The sequence below is a fragment of the Typha latifolia genome, chromosome 5 (genome assembly GCF_019914945.1).
Source record: "Typha latifolia isolate L0001 chromosome 5, TyphaL0001v2, whole genome shotgun sequence".
NCBI lineage: Eukaryota > Viridiplantae > Streptophyta > Magnoliopsida > Poales > Typhaceae > Typha > Typha latifolia.
In genome coordinates this window covers 9,475,156-9,496,347 of record NC_133090.1, presented here as the reverse complement: position 1 = coordinate 9,496,347, position 21,192 = coordinate 9,475,156, and the positions used below count along the sequence as shown (strand labels likewise).

The 21,192-nt window shown below is 40.0% G+C and overlaps 1 protein-coding gene across 1 annotated transcript; it reads right to left on the bottom strand.

Moving 5' to 3' along the window:
- Positions 1 to 10,615: 10,615 nt before the first annotated feature.
- LOC140789102 (putative expansin-A30) lies at positions 10,616 to 11,606 on the bottom strand. Its single transcript, XM_073138709.1, has 3 exons — positions 11,450 to 11,606; positions 11,036 to 11,351; positions 10,616 to 10,928 (listed from the first exon to the last, which is right to left on the bottom strand). Exons 1-3 carry the CDS (start codon positions 11,601 to 11,603, stop codon positions 10,616 to 10,618), a joined length of 783 nt encoding a protein of 260 aa, XP_072994810.1. The 5' UTR covers positions 11,604 to 11,606.
- Between the last annotated feature and the right edge of the window lie 9,586 nt (positions 11,607 to 21,192).

The following is a 21,192-nucleotide window of genomic DNA, read 5'->3' as shown; positions in this document are numbered from 1 at the left end:
ACCAGGCCTGCCCCGCCGCTGGACAACCAAACACGAGCGCCGATGCAAATGGACCCACTGCTGAGACAACGTACAGAGAGGAGAGGAGAGGGGTGGGTGCATATTCGGGTGTTTTTCAGTTGGTGTGGTCAGCTTTTTTTACTGGTTGATTCTGTTGGGTGTGCATCGTTTTCGTTTCCCTCTTTTATTATTTTCGGACTACACGGCTACGTTGCCCGGGGGGGTGGGGGGGCCCGCCACGACAGCGGCTTGCTATTTCGAACATGTGTTTATGTTTTGGCTTGTCGATTGCCATTGACGACCACGGCATCATTAATATTTCCACATATAGACATGGCCTCTACTTTTTGGTCCTTTGGGTTGTAACTTTAAATTGCAAAACTCTGGGGTTTGCCTGCCATTCGATAAAATTGCTTTAAGGTACATCGTATGCTTACCTTTAGTTACAATAGACTAGTATAGCGTCCTATGCTTCGAAAGAGGAGCCGACCCGATGGCAACCTATCAATCCTTGGTAGGTTTTCTTTCCACCTCAAAAACTATTTAAGAAAGATATTCTGGTGAGATATTCTTATTTTCACTTTGGTTTACAGACAATTATGAATCCTTGCATTAGTGATTGTACCTCTCCTGAATTGTAATATTGGATTGGTTAATGTCATTGTTTTTCCATGTTTCAGGATTTCCACATAAGTTATGCTTTTTTTATCTTTCTATCCCATCTATGATTCAGACAGCCAACACAATGTAACTAACTATGCATAATAAGTGATTTGAAAGCTAGATATTTATTGAATGGCTCTCAGTTTTTGTGCCATTAAACTGATTCTTATAGATTTTACAAATTAAACAACTTGATGAGGCTCTTTTAGACTTTTTATTATTATTATTATTAAGATGAACCATTCCGTACTTCATCACTAACCATCTATCGTACAAACTTCAAGGATGATGATAATGATGCACGATGTAGAATTAAACCCCTCGTGTAGCGCGCGCGCATATATATATATATATATATATACATATATATATATACTCTTAGATAGAGTTATATTAAAGATTAAAATATTCCTGTATTCTAAGATGATGATCATTCAGGAACATCCTAATTTATAATGATTAGATATATCGTAATCTATTTAGATAACATATCTCATCTGCCCTATAAGCTATATCAATTTCTCAAAACAAAATTAACAACATATAACAGGGAATAAAGTATTAACCTCCTGAGATATATCTAACTAAAAATAATAACATTCTCAAATCACCATCCACTAATCATGAGATCTCATGCTATACAGTTTACCCTAGAACTATTAAAAACATACATCCGATCATCATGTCTGATGCTGGCAACATGTAACCCATTCCATGGTAATTAAGATTCAATGCATGTCAATTTGCAAATAAAAAACTTTTCATTTCTTGGAGAAAATATATTTTATATATAATATATCTGAAAACTAATTCGATTTGCAAAATGAAAGAAGCAATAAAATTGACTAACAAAAGAGTTCCAGAAAATTAGTGACAAGTGTGCACGACTCCCGAAAGATATATTCAATGGACCAACCTTATCAAATTCACGTTAGGAAAGCATTAAATTAGTCACTTTCCCTATTACGTCAATTAGTACCATAACATACTGTTGTACCTAAGAAAATGCACAAGCAGTAGCAAAAAAGATAAAATAACTTAAGAAAAGAAAATACTAAGATTTACATGCATGGTTCGACAAACTATTTAGTTTGACACTCTATTCTGAATATGACATAGGATCCAAACAATCCTAGTTGAATTAGGAGTTATACACCATAAACTTTGATTGCTAGGGTTGGATACTTAATCGAGAAATTTAAGCCCAATTGGATAAACTATTTATTTTGAGTTTGAGTTTGAGTTAGATTTTGAGTTTAGACGAAGCTCATTTGAGTTTGATCACTTTTCTAAGCCATTGAATCATTTATATAGACGTCAAGTATGTCTTTACTTCGTATTAGGAGGGTAGACAAAGGAATCTCTAAGTTTGAATAGAATTTAGAAATTTATTTTCTGTTCTACATGTCTAGACCTTGTGTGAGTGTCACCTAGATGCCACTTTAGAGTACTTCAAGTATTCCGTTCCAGTCGTCCGATACCACTTACCTTATTTGAACGAGGGTACTGTAGCTTGTTTTGTAGCATTGTTCACCTGACTTTGTAGCAAAATGCTAATTTAAATTTCTGCTTGTTTTCACTTTAATATTTGACTTCTTCATACCTAACACTCTTCCATGAATAATGCTTTGAATATATATAATTTCTAGATTCTACATATTAAATACTTAGTGGTGTTTGTGAGTTTATTATTATAAATTTTCATACGAACAAAGTTGGCAACCTAAACATAAAGAAATATCATCATTGGTCCCACAGCCCCATTTTTGTTACAAATTTCAAACGGATACTGAAGCATATAAAAGAATAATAAGAGAACAATTCCAAAATGAAGCATGCTAATAAACCTTCACCATCATATTAAAAGCTAATTACAATTATTCCTGTCAATAAACAAATGAAATATTGACGATTGACAAGTCATTTAGACAAAAATTTCTAAAGAATATAATATGAATTCTCCAAAGAAACTCATCCCTAACATGTATTTGGATCTAAACACGTGCTTGAATACAACCAAGGTAAGAGAGATTTAAATAACTTGCAATCTATCTTACCTAACACACATCATTTTTTTAATCAATAGTGACTTTCACTCTTCCTAAGAGGTAGCTCTTTTCATGCATAATCATTAATATAGTGTGTGTAAGAACACCTTGCCAAACAAGCAATATAAGCCTTGTTCACTATCACAAATCAAAGTATGATGCCAATACGAAGCTAAGTCCACAGCTACATGACTAGGTTCAAATAAAAACACAAATAAATAGAAAAAATCATATTAATCAGAAAACTAAAACCATCTTCTCAACTCCCCCCTCAAGAGCACCCAGACACTATCAAGAAAGCAATCAAGTAATTCAATACAATCTCCCAGAGCTAATTCTTGGTAGAACATCTTTTTCAATTTGTAAATAAGTAAAGGGAAGTGATCAGCGTCCTCAAAACAAACTTTGAGTTGTTCTACTAATACTCCATCGTATAGAGTACCATCTAGTCTAACATGTACTTATGACAACCAATTTAAGCAAATCAATATGCAATTCAAGAGAATTTTTTACATGGATCACTTAATGGTATCACCTTGAAAGGGTACTATAATATCTTTTCTAAATAATATCTATCTAGTTTTCACACCAAAATTCCTAACACTTTTAGCATTCTTTAATATATAATAGTTTGCTCTAATATGCCCAAGAACACCACAGGGATGACAAATAAGTATAAACCTTGATTTCTCTTACCTATGTATTTTTTTTATGATTGAATATATCTTATCCTAAATATAAGTTCTAGTTTGGTGAAAAACTCTTATGCCCGACTCAGAGATGGCGACAAGCCAATAGAGTGGAATGGTGCTACAGCCTAATAGGGAAGCTTCTTCATCGCCCTTCCTCTTTTTATCTATCTCATACAAGAAACTAAATAGAGATAGACTCCTATCAGTGTTTTATAGGTGATAGATATGGTGTTGAGCTTTTTTACATTCAAATTCTTTGATTAGGAGGATATGCTTCTACAAACTAGGGGACCTTGGAGTTTCCATAGCCTGGTCCTCAACCTAGTGCTATGGAAGCTCGATATCCTTCCTCTATTGGAAGATATCAGAATCGCCTTGCTGTAGGTGCAGTTTATTGCGTTGCCTTTTTTGACTACTAGTCGATTGATATCCACATGGAGGTTGCCACGAATTTTGATCGCCTTGTGAAAGTTGACCAATACACCTAGGCTAGGGTGAGAGGTAGGTATGCTAGGATTTGCATCGAAATTGTTTTTTCTCTTCCTTTGAATTACGACATAGATGTTAGTCCGTTGGGCAAATCCTTTTCTCAACTAGTCACTTATAAAAACATCCCTACAATTTTTATAAGTATGATTGGATCAGCTATCGGCTAGCCCTTTGGCCAAAGCTCATTGAGGCTAAGAATGCGACATTGCTATATCCTCAAGCCCAGGCCCCATCTACCATGGGAGGACCTCCTCCGACAATGCCATCCTCCTCAATCACATTGGACAATGTTCTCCTAGGTGATGAGAGTATTAGCCCCTAGATGTGAGTTCAGGCTTGAAAATGATGTTGCCCTAGCTCTGCCACCCCTTAAGAGCCAGCGTTTCTAACTAGTGACACCTTGGAATCATTACCGAGTAACTCACAAGTAGAGACACTAGATAGTGAGCCTATATGTCAAGCCCGACTAACATCTCTTCTATCCCTTAACCCTTTTTTTGTGTATTACAATTGATTCATTAGTTAGGTGGTTATCATTCTCGAGTACACTCAGATGTAGGCCATAGAGGAGGGTGTGAAAGTTTAGCTAGAACACTAGACTCGAAACTTGTCTTGTGATCTCGATCGCATCCTATAGATAGCAAAACTCACCCCCATCTTATTAGTAAAAAAATATTACTTTTCTAAGACCTAAAGGTCGAGCAAGACCTCTATGAAGGAAGAAGTGGAGGGAGCTAAGACTCCCTAGAAGTAAGCTCGTCTAAGCCCATTAATGCTTGATGCAAATCAACCTGTGGAATATTCACGACCTCACTAAGAAAGAGAGGGCAGTCATCATTCTTAAACTTAATTAATATGCATTATTCTGATATTTTATCCTACTAGAAATGCATCTAACCTATCATAAATTAAGAAAATTTCTTCCTAAACTCATTCCAAAATGGTGTGGGGATATTGTGCAAGGCTCAAGTGCGGTAGAATAAGGGTGATAGATATCACTCTAGTCTGGTCTTCCTTACCAAAGTCCCCATGCTGTGGCGACTCCTCACGATACCTCACCTTTTCTTCTCTTTGCTATTTACGCTAGTATTATGGCTTTGGAAGGAAATTGGATGTTATATGGGCTTAGTTTTGTTTATCTAAATAATATTTCTTAGATTGTTATGGGAGACTTTAACTATATTCTTGCCGCGGAGGACAAGTTAGGGGGACTCTCCTTTTCTTTGACTACATTGATCTCAACATTTAGGAATTTCATCTCTTCTACTACTTAATCAATGCTGGCTTTTCGGGTTCTCCCTTCACCTGGTGAAATAATCACCATGGGAGGGGAGACTCCTAGTGTGGTTTGATAGAGTGTTCTTAAATGTTGCTACGTTGAACAGTTTTTCTCATTATTTTTGTGGTGCATCTTGCTAGAATAGCTTCTGATCATGCTCCTCGGCTCATTACCTTAGGATCTTCTGACAAGCATAAACTTAGTCCTTTTTATTTTGAGTGTTGGTATGAGTATCCTAAGGTGAGGGAGTTGGTTGACAGTGCCTAGACCAACCAAAATAGCAACCGTCATTCCTCACCTCAGGATTGTTTTCAGTCTACTCTATCTTGTATTACTCGTTTGCTTACCCACTAGAATAGACATAGTTTTGGCTGATTGAGGTTAAGGAGACATATAGCTCCCTCGAGGTGGCATAGAGCTGGTCCCTTGCAAGCTTGAACCGTCGATGTATAGCCCTTCTCAAGTAAATAACTCTTAAATGGCAGAGTAATGCTAGAGTTAGTTGGATCAAAGAGGGAGACATTAATACTAAATTCTTTCAACTAGTAGCTAAAATTCATAATTAAAAGAATTTCATAAAATCTTTGTCTTGAAATGATAATATTTGATTTCTTGTCCTAATTAGATTTTCGCTACTTTCATTGATTTTTTTTCTAACCTGTGGAGGAAAAGGGAGGAGGAGTCAGGGAGCACCATTGTGTGGCCAACCCTCCCTATTGTCAGCGATTCTTGCTATGATGACCTAATAAAGTCTTTAACTATGAGATCGTTTGGGTAATTCATGTCGACGCATAAAGCCCCCCGTCTTGATTTAAATTGATTTTTTCTATAAAAAAAATTTGGGATATCTTAGACATTGACATTGTGTCTATTTTAAACTAATTTCAAAACTTTTTGTTTTATTGTGCCTAGTTGGAGCTGAACTTTCCTATTCTATACCAAAATTCCTAACCCGATAAAGGTTGTGGACTTTAGGCTAATCTCTCTCTATAATGCGGTTTGCCATGTCTTGGCTAATAGGCTCAAACCTATGTTGCCTAGTCTAATTGAGTCTAAACAGTTTGCCTTCATGGCACGGAGGCACATCCATGATATCTTTATTGCTTAGGAGATCATTCATAGTTTTATAAAAGAGAATGTTGTAATGACTATCTCTCAATAAAAATTGATCTTGGAAAAACTTATGACTAAGCTTCTTGGTAAGCTATGATGTGAACCGGTTCAGGTCAGATTGTATCATAAGGATATTGGGCTCAATGGATCAAGTCTATTTATCTTTTAATTGATTCATTTATCTCTTATGCAAACCCTTAAGGCAAGTTTAGTTATGATATATAAGCCACTAACAATTAAATCACGTAAGCCACTAAGGCAAGTTCAATTAAGTTATGTAAGTCTCTAAGGCAAGTCCTAGTTCGAGTTGTATAAGCCTTATGACTAAGTCCGAGTAAGACTCATTGTACCCGACCTCTATATATAGAGGGGCTTAGCTTCTTTGTTTATTTATCCAAACATCCAAGTATTGAGAATTAGTTGAGTTTAGTTATTTTTTATTATCATATTTATCATTTTATCGTAGTCGTTATATCATTTTTATATTTCTAGGAATAGATTATAGTTATAGAACCTTAAAATCTTTCAAACCCTACCATCCACCTTCCTTCCTCCCCCCCGACTACCGCCGCAATATTAAATTTTTACCAATCTATCCTATTTTGATATTGTTTTACTATTTTATTAATATCTTTTCATCTTGACATCTAATTTACGTGAAATTAAAATTATTAAAATCCTAACTTTTGAGGCTACTACCATCTAAATTTTCATAATTTTCTCATATTCGGATCAGTCCAAATCTAATTTGTAACAAGCTATTATTCAAGTTTTGTGTTGTATGAATTTTCCTTATAAATTTATGAACTTGTATGCTCTTATCTCCTCTGTTTTTCATATGCTACTACTATGAATGTTTATCCTTCACATTGATTTTTTTGGTTTTAAGGGTATTAGATAGGGGGGTCCCATGTCCTTCGATTTGCTTATTATGTAGCTCAAATTTGACTCACCTTTTAAATGAAGCAGTTTCAATGGGCTTTATTACTCCTTTTTGCGTTGCTTATTCGTTTTGTTTTAGCCACCTCCTCTATGCAGATGAATATTAATTTCTCCAAATAGAAGGTGTACCTACTTACTACCCTAAGTCCGAAATTGGCCCACAACCTCCTAAATATTCTTAACATGGATAGTGGGTCTGTGTAATATCTCGGGGCCAACATAGATTTTAATTGGCTACTTATTAGAGAGCATGAGGCGCTCTTTACCCACATTGAGACTAAGCTGGCCGACTAGACAAGGGCTAATCTAACTCAGGCGGGTAGGCTTATTTCTATTAATTATGTGATAAACTCGATCCTAGTGCATCTCTTTTCCCTCTACTTGGACCTCGCCACCCGTGGTTGATAGAATGGCTAAGTTGGACAGGCTCTTCTTCTAGTCGAAGTGGGCAGGCCAAGTGTGGGCTTCATCGATTGGGTAGGCAGTGTCTTACCAAACCCAAGGCCTTTGGCGGCTTAGTCTAAGCTATCAACCGTTGATATGTTGCCAACTAGTCCTGTTTGACCATTCTTCCCTTTCCTTTGCATTTTTTTTGTTGAGAAATAAGGGAAATCTCATTCGATTAAAGCGTGTGTATGTGGAAAGAAAGGAAAGGATAAAAAAAATAATTCCCAAAACCTATAGTCAATTTTGCTTTGTGAATAAAACCAGTTGGAGTGAGAGCCTTATTTAAGAAGGTTCTCCTGTCTCCTTTACTTCCAAAGCATCCACTAAAACAAAGAATCACAGACCATCCTTCTCTGAGATCTTTGCTGATGCCAATTTTCTTTAACCAAAAGTCTTGAACATTTCCTAATAGATTTGAGACTGGCAGAGTCTTAATAATATCTGATACAACTCAATAGTAGGCAAATGATGGAAGTTTATGGTCGATAGATACTTGTTTTCCTTTACAAAGAGCTAATATATAGCGGGACTGTGTCCAAGCCTTTCCTGCTCATAATATCTTTTATATTATGTTTAGGAGAGATCACCAATCAAAGAAAGACCTTGACTTTTGAGGGAATCTTTAGTTGCCTGATGTGTTGAGATGAAATCAAACCTCCATTTTAATTCAATTTTTAATTTATTTTTATTTTTTATTTTTTTGAGAAGAACAAACCTTTAAAGTTAAGGGGTAAGAAGATCTGGTGGTCAAGACAGTTTTGCAAAGAATCTCCATCGGACTCCAATCTTATACGCTTCTATCTTAAAGAACCTGCAATAAGACCATTATAGAAGACCATTAGAGGTGAAAAAATGATTTTAGTCTTTTCTCCTTTGATAGACAATAATAGAATACCGTTAGCTTCCAAAGTATTAGGTTTTTAGCGTTGGCAATTGTGTACAAAATATGCTAAGTGTTTTTATACATGTACATGAACATTTATACAAGTCTTGAAAGTATTTGGATTGAAGAATTGCAAAATCAAAGGAGAAAGATTTTTGCGTTCGCACCGCGTTTAGGTCGTTCGAACGCGAGCACATGCGTTTGCACATATAGATAACGCATTCAGGCTATTCGAACACGAGCACAAGTGTTCACACATACAAAAAACGCATTTGGGTCATTTGAACGTGTGTGCAAGAGTTCGCACATATAGAGAACATTTTTCTACCGTTCGAACGCAGTCAAGGGCCGTTCGAACGCACTCTACATACGTTCACAGCATGTTCACACATACAGAGGAGTGTTTTTGCGCGTTCGAACTAAATTAGTGAAAATCAAGTCATCGCGTTCGAGCACACTTAGGTCAACAAGTCAAGCTATTCGAACGCACTCGGGCCACGTTCGAATGCACTTACGTAAGATGCAAATTTTGGACTTTCGTGAGTTCAAATATGACTTGGATTTGATTCTATCTTGGGTACATATATAAGCATTGTGATGCTTTAACTCTAGGGTGGTTGGTGAAGACAATTAAAAGAGAATTCTTGAGGCTACATTGTTTCTTCTACCAACAAGGTTCGTCTCTTCTACAACGCATTATATTTTCGTCTTAAGGGCTATCTAGATAAATGATCAATCTCAAGGGCCACTGAGGTTGGATATCAATCACGAGAAGCGGTGAATCGTGGGTTCTAGCAAACAAGACTGAGAAGAACAAAGTTGTGGGATTCGATGGGTTGTTTTGTGAGTCAGTCTTATAACTGCTACTATTCTAGTGATTAGTTTTGATCCGAGTTTGGATTCATGGTTTTTTTTCCTGTTTGAGTTTTTCCACGTTAAAATCTTGGCGTTCATCTTTGCTTTTATTTTTTAATATTTCTTCCGCTTTTACTTAAGCAAATAAGTGATATCATTGCCTAGGGTTTAAATACATACGTGTATCTTTGTGTTTTTCACAAAGGTAGTGGGAATTAATCTCTAAGATAAAGATAGCTCGTCGATCTATCAATCTTGCGAGAAGTTAATATAACAACCGTTACATTGATATAATTTATCCCACACGTGAAAACCTGAATGCATCCTTCACTACGAACCAGAAATATCTAAAATTCTGCGTCTCTCTTAGGTGGCTCTCTATTTCTTTAGTAAAGAGAATTTAGCAAAGATTTCCATACAGCTGAAGAACTAATCCTGTTTGATTACTAATTAACACCAGCAAATGTCCATTAATCATTTCACTAAGTTTACTTCTACGTTAAACTGGTGAGACGTTCAACTGAATTACAAAATTACGGGCACAATAAGCCCCTGTCCAGCTCTACTGTTTGTGGGGTCCCTGGGTCTCCATCCATTGTGTAATACTTTTCCGTAAGAAACTTATTTTGAAACTGAAATACTTAGTATTTCTAGGACATATTCCTCTCCCTCTCTCTCTCCCTTCAAGATAAGATTTTTATTCTTCTTTCAGTATGGCTCCTCTTGTCCTAATTCTATGCTCATTTTGACAAGAAATTCTTGAAAATACCACGTCTGTTTTCAGTTAGTTCCAGTTCAGATACCCAGTGCCCATTGAGCTAATTAAATTAATTACATACCTCTAGTTGTTTCTTATATATTTCTAAACATACATGCCAAGATCTTCTTTAATTGAATGCAACAAGTATATGTCCAAGAAATTACTTAATTATGCATATAACTGAGAGAACACAATTACCAGATGTTCATAAGGCACAAAAATTTTGTTTTAATACCGCAGGTAACATAGACAGACAACAATTATGGACAAAAGGAATACAAAAAGGATAAAATCAAAATACAGAAAAAAAAAAACTGAAGCCTTGTCCCAATGACTTGGATTGACATTATGGGAGAAACTAACAACCAGGGAAACAAAGAACATTCATGCCCTTACACAAGAGTTGTACCATGCACGTAGCCTCAAATCTCACCATGCTCTTCCTTACATGAAGTTCGAATTCGCCTCGTAGGTCATTCCGACGCTCCAGTAAGCATCGGCAACGTCGTCGAAGACGGTTGTCTCATCCGAGGAGTAGGTGTTAATCTTGAAGGAGAGAGCTTGTCCTCCCAAGTTAGCAAAGGCTTGGTAACTTGCACCCCAGTTGTGGCTCATGCTGATCCAGTCTGTGTTCGTTCCCTTTACCCACATGTTTTTAATGTCTCCTGAACCTCCCATGTTCAAGACATACACTAGCAACCAGTAAGCGTTTCCCTGGAACTGGAAGCGGATTCCTCCTTTCTTAGCGCAGGGCACCCTATATCATGAGCATGTAGTAATGTGACAAATTAATATATCATTAATGTTCACATGTTTCTTCTTTCATATATATATATATATATATATATATATAACTAACTTTACCTCCTGTACATGACTGGCACGATACCGGCGCGCCATTCGGCTATCCTCATGAAGGATGGCTTGGCCAAATCGAAATGCACCCTCGGAGGGTTGCACCACCCGCCGTTGTTCGAGTCCTGAGCCCAGTTCGGCGGGCAGAGGTTCGTCGCCGTAACGGTGATGATCGGGGAGCCAGGGAAGCACGCCGGCGCCCCACTGCAGCGGATCTGGTAGCAACCACCGCAACCGAGTCCGTCGTTGAATAAGACGGAGCTCAACGCCGCCGTATCGGTCCCGTAGCCGTTGCTGTATAGGTTGCCATAGCCGCAGGCTCCACCTACAGATAGTTATAAAACAACAAATCTCTTCAGATATGAAAGTACCAGTACATAAAATTATTGCACTTGCAAGAATTATTGATTAGGAGACACAGACCCATGTCGTTAGAGGCGCCGGAATCGTCTCCGTAGAACGTTGCGTGGGCGTAATTCCATTCGCTCTCCGTGAATTTAGCATTTACGCTAACGGCGATCATTGCCATCGTCACTACCACCGCTAAGAGGCTAGTTTTCTGAGAGGTAGAAGCCATGGCAATTAACTCAAGCTGCTACAAGCTAACGTAGATGGCTTGCTCTGCTCCTTTGGGGCAGCCCACAAGGGTATTATAAAGCTCTTCTGCTGGGCCCCTTTCTAGTGCTAGCAACCCTGACATGATCTTATCATTGACCTAGTTGGATTTGTATAAGTTGGTGCCACGATTATTATTGTACCAAGTAATTGATCAAAATGCCCTCCTAGTTATCCTCCATATAAGGGCTATATTTGGAATATGGCATACTTTCTTGAAGCTTGGATTCTGCAGACATGGAAGCCACGGGCATTGCGCTTTGGTCGGCTTTGTTAACGTGCTTCCAAGTTTGTATAAGTTAGATAACGTTTGAACGTGCAAGAAACTAAGGTGGATGCTGTCTGTAGTAAAATTTTTTTTTCCACTTTAAATTTGCTAAGAGGAAATCATAATTTGCAGATAAACATCAGATCCCATTTTTTAAATTAATTCTGCGAGACTAGATTTGTTTGGGAATGTTATAGTAATTCTTTGGGTCAAGTTCAACTAACACCTCATAATGGGTTGGTACTGGAGAGGTAATAATATATCTCAGCTCAGGCGGCATGAATGTCAAATCAAGTTTATTTACCTAAAATTACGTAAATCAAGTTGGTGCCATGGAGACAAAGGAGAATGTTATAGTAAACGTTTTAGGGGTAATCCTACGAATGTCGCCTGAATAATACCGAGCCCTTTATTAAGAATATAAAATTCCCATAGGTCATTAATACCATGTAGAGATGAGCCGAAACAATGGTCAATATCTATAGTTAAGATTTAACAATTAGAACCAACTTGTAAAAGATGTTGTGCCATTGCACTTTCCTCGGGAATCTTATTAAATTATCCTCAGCAATTAGAGGTGAAAATATGGGTTCTCAAGGATAACCAGGCTTTGGCCGGGCTAAGGTCTAGCACTCTAGCTTAGTCCAGTTCTAGGTATGTTTTTAAAAAAAGGTACGAGCTTGGACCGAGTTTAGGGTCCCCAGTCTAATTCAATACCTTCTTGGATTAAGAGGGTAGAAGGGTTGGGTTGTCCGCTCATGGTCATGCCCTGTTAAGGTTCAACAGAAAAAAAAAAAAAAAAAATCTGTGGAGGTGGGTTGGTTGTCGAGGAAGAAAAGGAGAGAGAGAGAGAGAGAGAAAAACTAGCAAAGAGGGGAAAAGGAAAATAATTCCGGCAAAAGTAAAAAAAAAGAGAGGGAAAGGCCATAAACCATGGACATGAGCCAGACTATTGAATAGGCTTATGGTCTGATGAACATGAGATCGTTTTGTGATCTCAGTTTCAATGTGAAATATTTGGATGTAAGGGAGAATAGAAGAAGAGGAAGAAGTGGACCTTCCCTAATGGTCTAGGGGTTAAGCCAGTCGAGAAGTTTAGAGATGGTGTACTCGTGGTAGGAGGGAACGATAGGGAAGGAGAGAAAAAATTGAGGAAGAAACTTAATTCATTAAATAATAATCATAAGATTGACTTTCACATATTTAGAGGCTAATCTAACAAGCAAAATAGTCAAAAGAAAGTCCTAAAAAAAGTGCACTTTCGCCGATCGCGTTCGAACGCGGTTGACAAACGAGCTAAATATGTTATCTGTATTTGTGAACGTATATAGGCATTCGAACGTGGATGTTCGAACGCGACATCGAATGCGCTAAATATGTTATCTATATTTGCGAACATATATAGGCATTTGAACATGGACGTTTAAACGCGATATCGAATACGCTAAATACGTTTTTTTTATATTTGCGAACGTATGCAGGTGTTCGAACACGACAGTCAGAATTTTTTTTAATCTTTAAAAAAACAAAGTAGACTCAACTCGAGATAATTAGGTCCAATCCGAGTTATGTCAATCCCACCATGCTTTTACCACCTTGCCCTCAAGGTGTGAAATCAGGGAAGCAATCAATGGTATCCGACTCAAGCTCCCATGTAGACTCATCGAATGGCCTGCTTAGCCACTTCACCAGGATCTTCGTCTCTAGTTGTCCTCCTCATCGTCTCCTACACCTAGCCAGTAGACGAATTGGCTCTAGAATTCTCATCTCTTCAATCGGCTCTAGTATATCCGACCCCACTATATGGTCAACACCTACGCAGCAAGGACACGTGGAATACAATATACACCTGTGACCTCCCTGGAAGCTTCAACCTATACGCGATGGGGCCAACTCGCTCCAATACATGAAAGGGCCCCAAGTAGCAATGCGCCAGCTTTTAGTTGCACACTAGTCTTAGTGTCACCAGCTGATAGGGTTGAATGCACACAAACACAAGATCTTTGATCACGAACTCTAACTCGCAGTGTCAACGGTCGTAGATTTACTTCATGCGATTCTGTGTCATTGCCATGTGAGTCCTAAGCCTCCGTAATGTCACATCTCAATCGACCAACTCTAGATTAGCCTCCGTTCGCACCGTTGTTGCCTCTAGGTCATATGTTTGTAGGGAAGGTGGGGGTCTGCCACACACTACCTTAAAAGGTGTTATCTCTTTGTTAGTGTGAAACACACTGTTGTATGGCCACTTTGCCCAGGGAAGATTATTGCGCCATCTCCTCGGCCGCTCTCCGACAAAACACTGCAAATACTACTCAATGCCTCGGTTAATCACCTTAGTTTAGCCATCTGTCTAAGGGTGGTAGGCTAAACTAAGGTCTAACCGGGTCCCTTAAAGTGTAAAATACTCCATTCAAAAGTTGCTAATGAAGACTCTATCACAGTCGTACATGATCGAGCGCGGCATGCCATGAAGCTTGGCCATGTCACGCACGAACACCACCACAACTGCCTTCACCAAATATGGGTGCGCTAGGGCTGAGAAGTGAGCATACTTGCTTAGGTTGTGTACCACGACAAAGATGACAGAATACTCTATCACTAGCGATAGCCATCAATGAAGTCCATGGAGATATCCTCCCAAATGTGCTCCGAAATGAGCAAATGCTGTAGTAATCCCGTTGGCCTCAACGAATTGGCCTTTGCCCACTAACAAATATTGCAATCCTGCTCGAATCTCTTTAGCTCCTTCTTTATTCCAGTCCATGCACAACTTGGGAGAGCCTCCTATAAGTCCTTAAGAGGCCCTCATCTCTCGCCTTTGGTGTGGAATGGAAGAAATCCATGAGTTGCCTCCATAATGCATCGTCTTCTGCGCCCGCAATCCAACAATAGTCATCTTCTGCTTTTGAGTTCAGGGTTTCTCATAGGGTTGCTTCCCAACTCATGTATTAACCAAGACACCTCTGGATCACTGGGTACCTGTAGTCCTCAAATCAGCAATAAAGGAAAATATGGGACTAAATAAATTGCCAGCTCGACAAGCATGGGCTGTCATGAGAGTGCATCCTCCGCCTTATTTTCTATCCACTTTTTGTACTACAACTCGTAGTTGTATCCTAGCAGCATGGTGACCCACCTCTGTTGCGCTGAAATGCGAACCCATTGTTCCATAAAAAATGGCAAGCTTCGCTGGTCCGTTCTGATCACAAACCATCATGCGATCAAATATGTTCTCCACTTAGTCACCGCGTGCAGGATAGCGAGCATCTCTCGCTCGTATGTAGAAAGCTACATTGACCTCCCTGATAAGGCCTTGTTGAGATAAGCAATAGGCGTCCTAGACTGCATAAGAATAGCCTCAATACCCGACCCGGATACGTCACACTTGATCACAAAATGGCTTTGTCAAATCGAGTAGCACCAACACCGGTATGGACGCCATAGCAGTCTTTAGCTCTTCAAATGCTTTCGTCGCTGCCTTGGTCCACTAGAAGGCATCCTTATTTAGCAATGACGTGAGAGGTGCCATGATACGATTCGGACTTCACCGATATCGTCTCAAGCATGGATACACTCTAAGAGTGTCTTTTATTCTTGTTTTAGTATTTATTTTAGGGAAAAATAAGTTTTTTTATATGTTGTGTGCGAATGTAGGTGGGGTGCGTTCTAACGCGCTTGTGAACGCTTGCATCAGGTTCACGAAAATAGAGATTGCAAATTATTCGTTCGAACGTGATCGGGCGCGTCCAAACGCCTGCATCAGGTTCACATCGACAGAGAACGCTTTTTGTGCGTTCGAACACGGTCGGCAACAATCCACTATTTTTAGGGTTAATAATTGCCATTTTTGAATTGTTTGGTTAGCCTCTATAGGTGTGGATGGCAACCAAGGAGTCATTATTGAATGAATTGAGTTTTGCCCTAGTCTTCTTCTTCTTCTTCTTCTTCTTCATCTTCTTCTTTTTCTTCTTCTTCTTCTCTCTTGTTCTCTCATTCCCCGGCGCCACCGCTTCTAGCCTCCCTCGATTGGCCACTCACCCTAATCCCTTAAGGGCGGGCCACTCCTCCCCCTTCTTCCAATCTATCTATTACCTTGCCCTAACCCCTTCCATCATGCATAATCCTTCCACCACCACTTACTCACCAGTGCTACCCCATTACCGCTGGTCTACCACCATCCATCATCACCTAGGATCTCATGCTTCCATCCACGGATCTATAGACAAACTCCCTGACGTTCGTCTACTTCTCGGACAATATCTCGAGATCCCACCATCCGATTTTCCTGAAATTAGATTTGTTGGAAAGTTCTTTTCTAGGGCTACAACATATGAAAATTTTACGTTGGTTCGATGGCTGCATATTTCAAGATCCATTTCCAAAGTTCTATGCTAGATCCTGTCCAGATCTGAAAATAGGATAGATTAAACCTTAGCCAAGGGGAGATCGTATCATGCCACAATCTTCTCATAACTTGCCACAAATCTCTGATAGTACCCTGTCAGACCAAAAAAAACCCCGCAGCTCATGAATCGTGACCGATTGTGACTACCCAACCATACACGATACCTTGCTTGGGTTGGCTACCACGCCCTCTTTTAAGATGATGTGGTCGAGGTACTATACTCTGTGCTCTCCCCAAAGGCATTTGCTTTTCTTCATCTTTAGAGAGTGATCCACCAACAACCCCAACACTAAGCATAGGTGAACTAGTCACAAGTCTTGCTATACACCAGGATATTATCAAAAAATAATATACATGCCATCTAAGGAGTAGACATAATACATCAGCCCCTAGAAGGTCACTGATGCGTTTGTCAATCCGAATGGCATTACTCGAAACTCGTAATGCCTGTTGTGATCTCAGAATGCTATCTTATGGATGTCCTCTGCTCGCACACGAATCTGATGATAGATGGCACGGAGGTCGAGCTTGCTGAAATATGATGCTCCTGCCAACTCATCCAATAGCTCCTCTATGACTGGTATTAGGTATCGGTCCTTGACGGTGAAAGCGTTTAGTACAAGATAGTCTACGCAAAAACACTAACTCTTTGATAGGATATTTTCTTATTGCATTAGGTATTTATTTTTATTAAACTAAAATTCCTGTAGGTCGCGTTCAAACGAAGGAGGGGTTGTATTCGAACGCCCTTGTGAACGCCTACATCAGGTTTGTAAATACAGAGAACGTATATTGTGTGTTCGAACGCGGTCAGGTGAGTTCGAACGGCCGCGTTCGAACGCCTCTAGAATTAGGGTTTTATATTATTTTAGGACTTGTTGGCTAGCCTCTATACATATGTGGATGGCAGCCAAATTCATTATGCAATTGGATTATTGATTTCTTGCCTCTTATCTTCTCTCTAGAGTTCTCCCTCCTCCCTCTTCACCATCCTTCCACCTCTACCGTTGGCAAGGCTTCTCCTAACTTCTAATCTCCTTCGATAGTCGAGCCACCTCTTCTTTGGGATCTCAACCACTTCGTTCCCTTCGTCTACATCCTTTAACCACTTCCACAATCCACCTTCATCTCCATATCCATCCATAACCCTAACATCCACTCCATCCGTCATCACCACCATCACCCACGTTATTCCATATTTTTGTCCCTGCTACAATTTGAATTTGTAAATGGCATAAATATGAAAGTTGTAGATTAGGAAGTTAAGGAACTAACCCAATTAGTTTCGTAACTTTATACCCATCAGATAATATTTGACAAATATTTTTCCACGGTTGTGCTGATTGATTCCTATAATACATTCAGATCTTGGAGGAATAGTTGCATAGCCTATCTTTGGTTCGAGAACTTATCAATTGATATCAGAGGAGGCGAACCTCAGACCTCCATTAATGGTTGAAACAAGGAAAATGATATCAACAAGGAGACCTATGGAGAGCACACCGATAAGGGAGGACTCAATCCACGATGACCCTAACCATGAGGTCGATTTCTTTGGGGCAACCACGGTAGGACCGAGTCAACCAATGTCCATGAGTGCGAATATGGATGAATTAGGGGCATGTTCCATATATTGATGCATAGAGTTGACTCAATTCAAAAGGATCGCAATAATTTCAACGAATAAATCAGGAACCGATTTGATTCGTTATCTCCTCGACAGCGATCGGAGTTTCAAGAAGGACCACCAGTGGGACCCCATCGAATTGATACCCAATAGGTCCAGGTGCGTCATGCGAGTGTCAATGATCCCCTCTTACCTATGTCCACACATTATTCCCCACCTCCGTTGCAAAACCCAAGACCGGCGGTGGTGCAACCCGAAAGGCGTGCGACACCGGTGCGCTTCGTCAATGAAGAGGATTGCCACTATGAGGATGAGGTTGATCCCTATGGAGATGGTGATGGACATGCTCGAGGATATAGAGAAGGTGATCAACTTGCACAAAGGTTTAGACCTGAACCAAGGATCTTTCGCAAACCCGACAATGCTATTCAGGGGAGAATCGCATGCTTGGACTTTCCAAAATTTCAAGGCAATAATTTAATGGATTGGGTGTTTTAAGTTTAACAATATTTTGACTGTCAAGGTACAACGAAAGATGCAAAAGTCCAGATGGCAAGCTTTCACCTCTAAGGAACGGCATTGCATTGGTATAGATCGATTCTTCGTGGTGGTGGATTTATCGGATGGGCTGATTTTTGTAGGAGGATTATACGCAGATTTGGGACTGCGGCATATGAAGATTTTGCTGCCACATTAAGCAAGATGGTTCAAAGGACGACCGTATTGGAGTAACAAGCTGAGTTTGAGAAAGTTAGTAGTCGTTGTGAGCCACCTTGGCCTGAACGGACATTGATAAGTACATTTATTTCAGGGCTACGGGATGAGATACAAGCGGATGTTAGTGCTCTATGTCCTGCTACTCTGGAGGAGGCCTTTCAGAAGGCCGTGAGGATGGAGCAAAAACATAAGGCTCTAAAGATGGCAGCGAAAACCAATTAGGGCAACCGAGATTGGCGGTTTGCACCTAGAACACCGGCTAGAAATTCTGCAGTTTCAAAAATAGTGGCTGTGAGTACTAGACCACAACCACCTTTGAGATCTTCCGATGTTAGAGGAGGCACAAGACCTCCCATTCGAACTCTCACACCTGCTTAGGTGGAGGAGCAAAGAGTGAAGGGCCTTTGCTTTCAATATGATGAGCGTTTCACCCCTGGTCATTAGTATTCTAAACAGATCGGGAGTGTGTTGCTTATAGATGGTCTTGAGGAGGATGATAAGGTTGTTGATGATGGAGAGTGTTCAGAGGAGGTCCATGAGGAGACCATTGAGGAGGGCGTGGAGGAAGATATCCAAGCTGAAATATCGATGAATGCATATTCAGGTACTTCTGCGTCGAGGATGTTACAAGTAGACAGACTCGTTAGAAAGTATTGTGTCCACATCCTCATCGATTTGGAGAGTACACACAACTTTCTATATGAGAGGTTAGTGAAGAGATTGGGTTTGGATGCGGAACTGACCACGGGATTTGACATTGTTATTGGAGACGGCACGAAGCTTAAGGCAGAGAGCTTGTGTCGCCGGGTCGGTATACGGGTACAAGGACACGACATCATTGTGGACTTGTATCTATTGGCACTGCGAGGAGTGGACATTGTCCTTGGTGCTCAATGGTTACAGAATTTGAGACCCGTCACATTTAATTTCCGGAGTATGTGGATGAAATTTAAATAAGGAAACAAAGATATATGGCTTGATGGCGTTCGGTCTTTTTGTGGAGTTAAGTCTCATTCAACCAAGTCATAGCTCATACTCATCCCTTGTGCTATTGGTGCGAAAAAAGGACGAGACATGACGTTTTTGTGTCGACTATTGGGCACTAAATGCTATTACCGTCAGGGACTAGTATCACATTCCGGTTATCGAGGGGTTGCTAGATGAGCTTGTAGGGATGACTATATTCAGCAAGCTTGACTTTAGGGCCAGGTATCATAAAATTAGAATCCACCCGGCGGATGTGCACAAAACTGCATTTCAGACTCCGAACATGCATTACGAGTTCCGGGTGATGCCTTTTGGTCTCACCAATGCTCCAGCTACCTTTCAAGGCCTCATGAATGATATATTTCAGCCTCTCTTGTGAAGATATGTCTTAGTATTTTTTGACGACATTTTAGTGTATAGCGGGACTGAATTGGAGCATTGACGGCATTTAGAGGACGTGCTGAATTTGTTGAAGCAAAACCAACTGAAGATCAAAAAGTCCAAGTGCCTATGGGGAGTACCACAAGTGGAGTATTTAGGCTATAATATTTCAGCGGATGGTGTAGCGGCGGATCCTCAAAAGGTTGCATGTATGACCGCTTGGCCTATTCCTACTACTAGCACCGAATTGAGAGAATTTTTGGGGCTGACCGGATATTATCAACGCTTCATCACTGGATATGGCAAGATCGCTGCTCCTCTCACTTTTTTGTTGAAGGACTCTTTTAGATGGATGGATAAAGCTACTTCAGCCTTTGAAAAACTAAAAATAGCAATGACGACGACACCCGTTCTAGTGCTATTGGACTTCATCAAAGAGTTCATTGTGGAATGTGATGTGTCGAGTATTGGCATAGAAGCTGTACTTATGCAAGGAGGACGTCCCATAGCCTTTCTTAGTAAGGCTTTGTCACAAAAATCTCAGCAATTATCGACTTATGAGAGAGAGAGATGTTGGCAATTCTACATGCGGTGATAAAGTAGAGGCCTTATTTAATCGGTAGACGATTCATTATCCGAACATATCAAAAGGGCCTTCCATACTTTATGGGACAATGCATACACACTCTGGCACAGCAACAATGGGTCACAAATTGCTGGGATATGATTATAAAATCCAATACAAGAAGGGAACGAAAAATAGAGCGGCGGATGCACTATCGCGCTAACCTGATATCGCCGAGCTTGCAGCCTATTAATCTCCTACCTTTCCCTTCCTTGATGAGCTGAGTTATGCATGTATATCTAACTCAGATATTTTGAGATTGTTGTAGGAGGTGATGGATGATCCGGAGTGCCATCCAAGACAGTGACTACTAGTACTAAAGCACGACCACCTTTGAGACCCTCTTTCGATGTTAAAGGAGGCACAAGACCCTCCCCCCCCCCCTCCCCGTTCAAACTCTCACACTTGCCCAGTGGAGGTGTGAAGAGCGAAGGGCCTTTGCTTTTAATTCGATGAACGTTTCACCCCCGATCATTGGTGTTCCAAATCTATCGGGAGTGTGATGCTCATCGACGGTCTCGAGGGGGACGATGAAGTT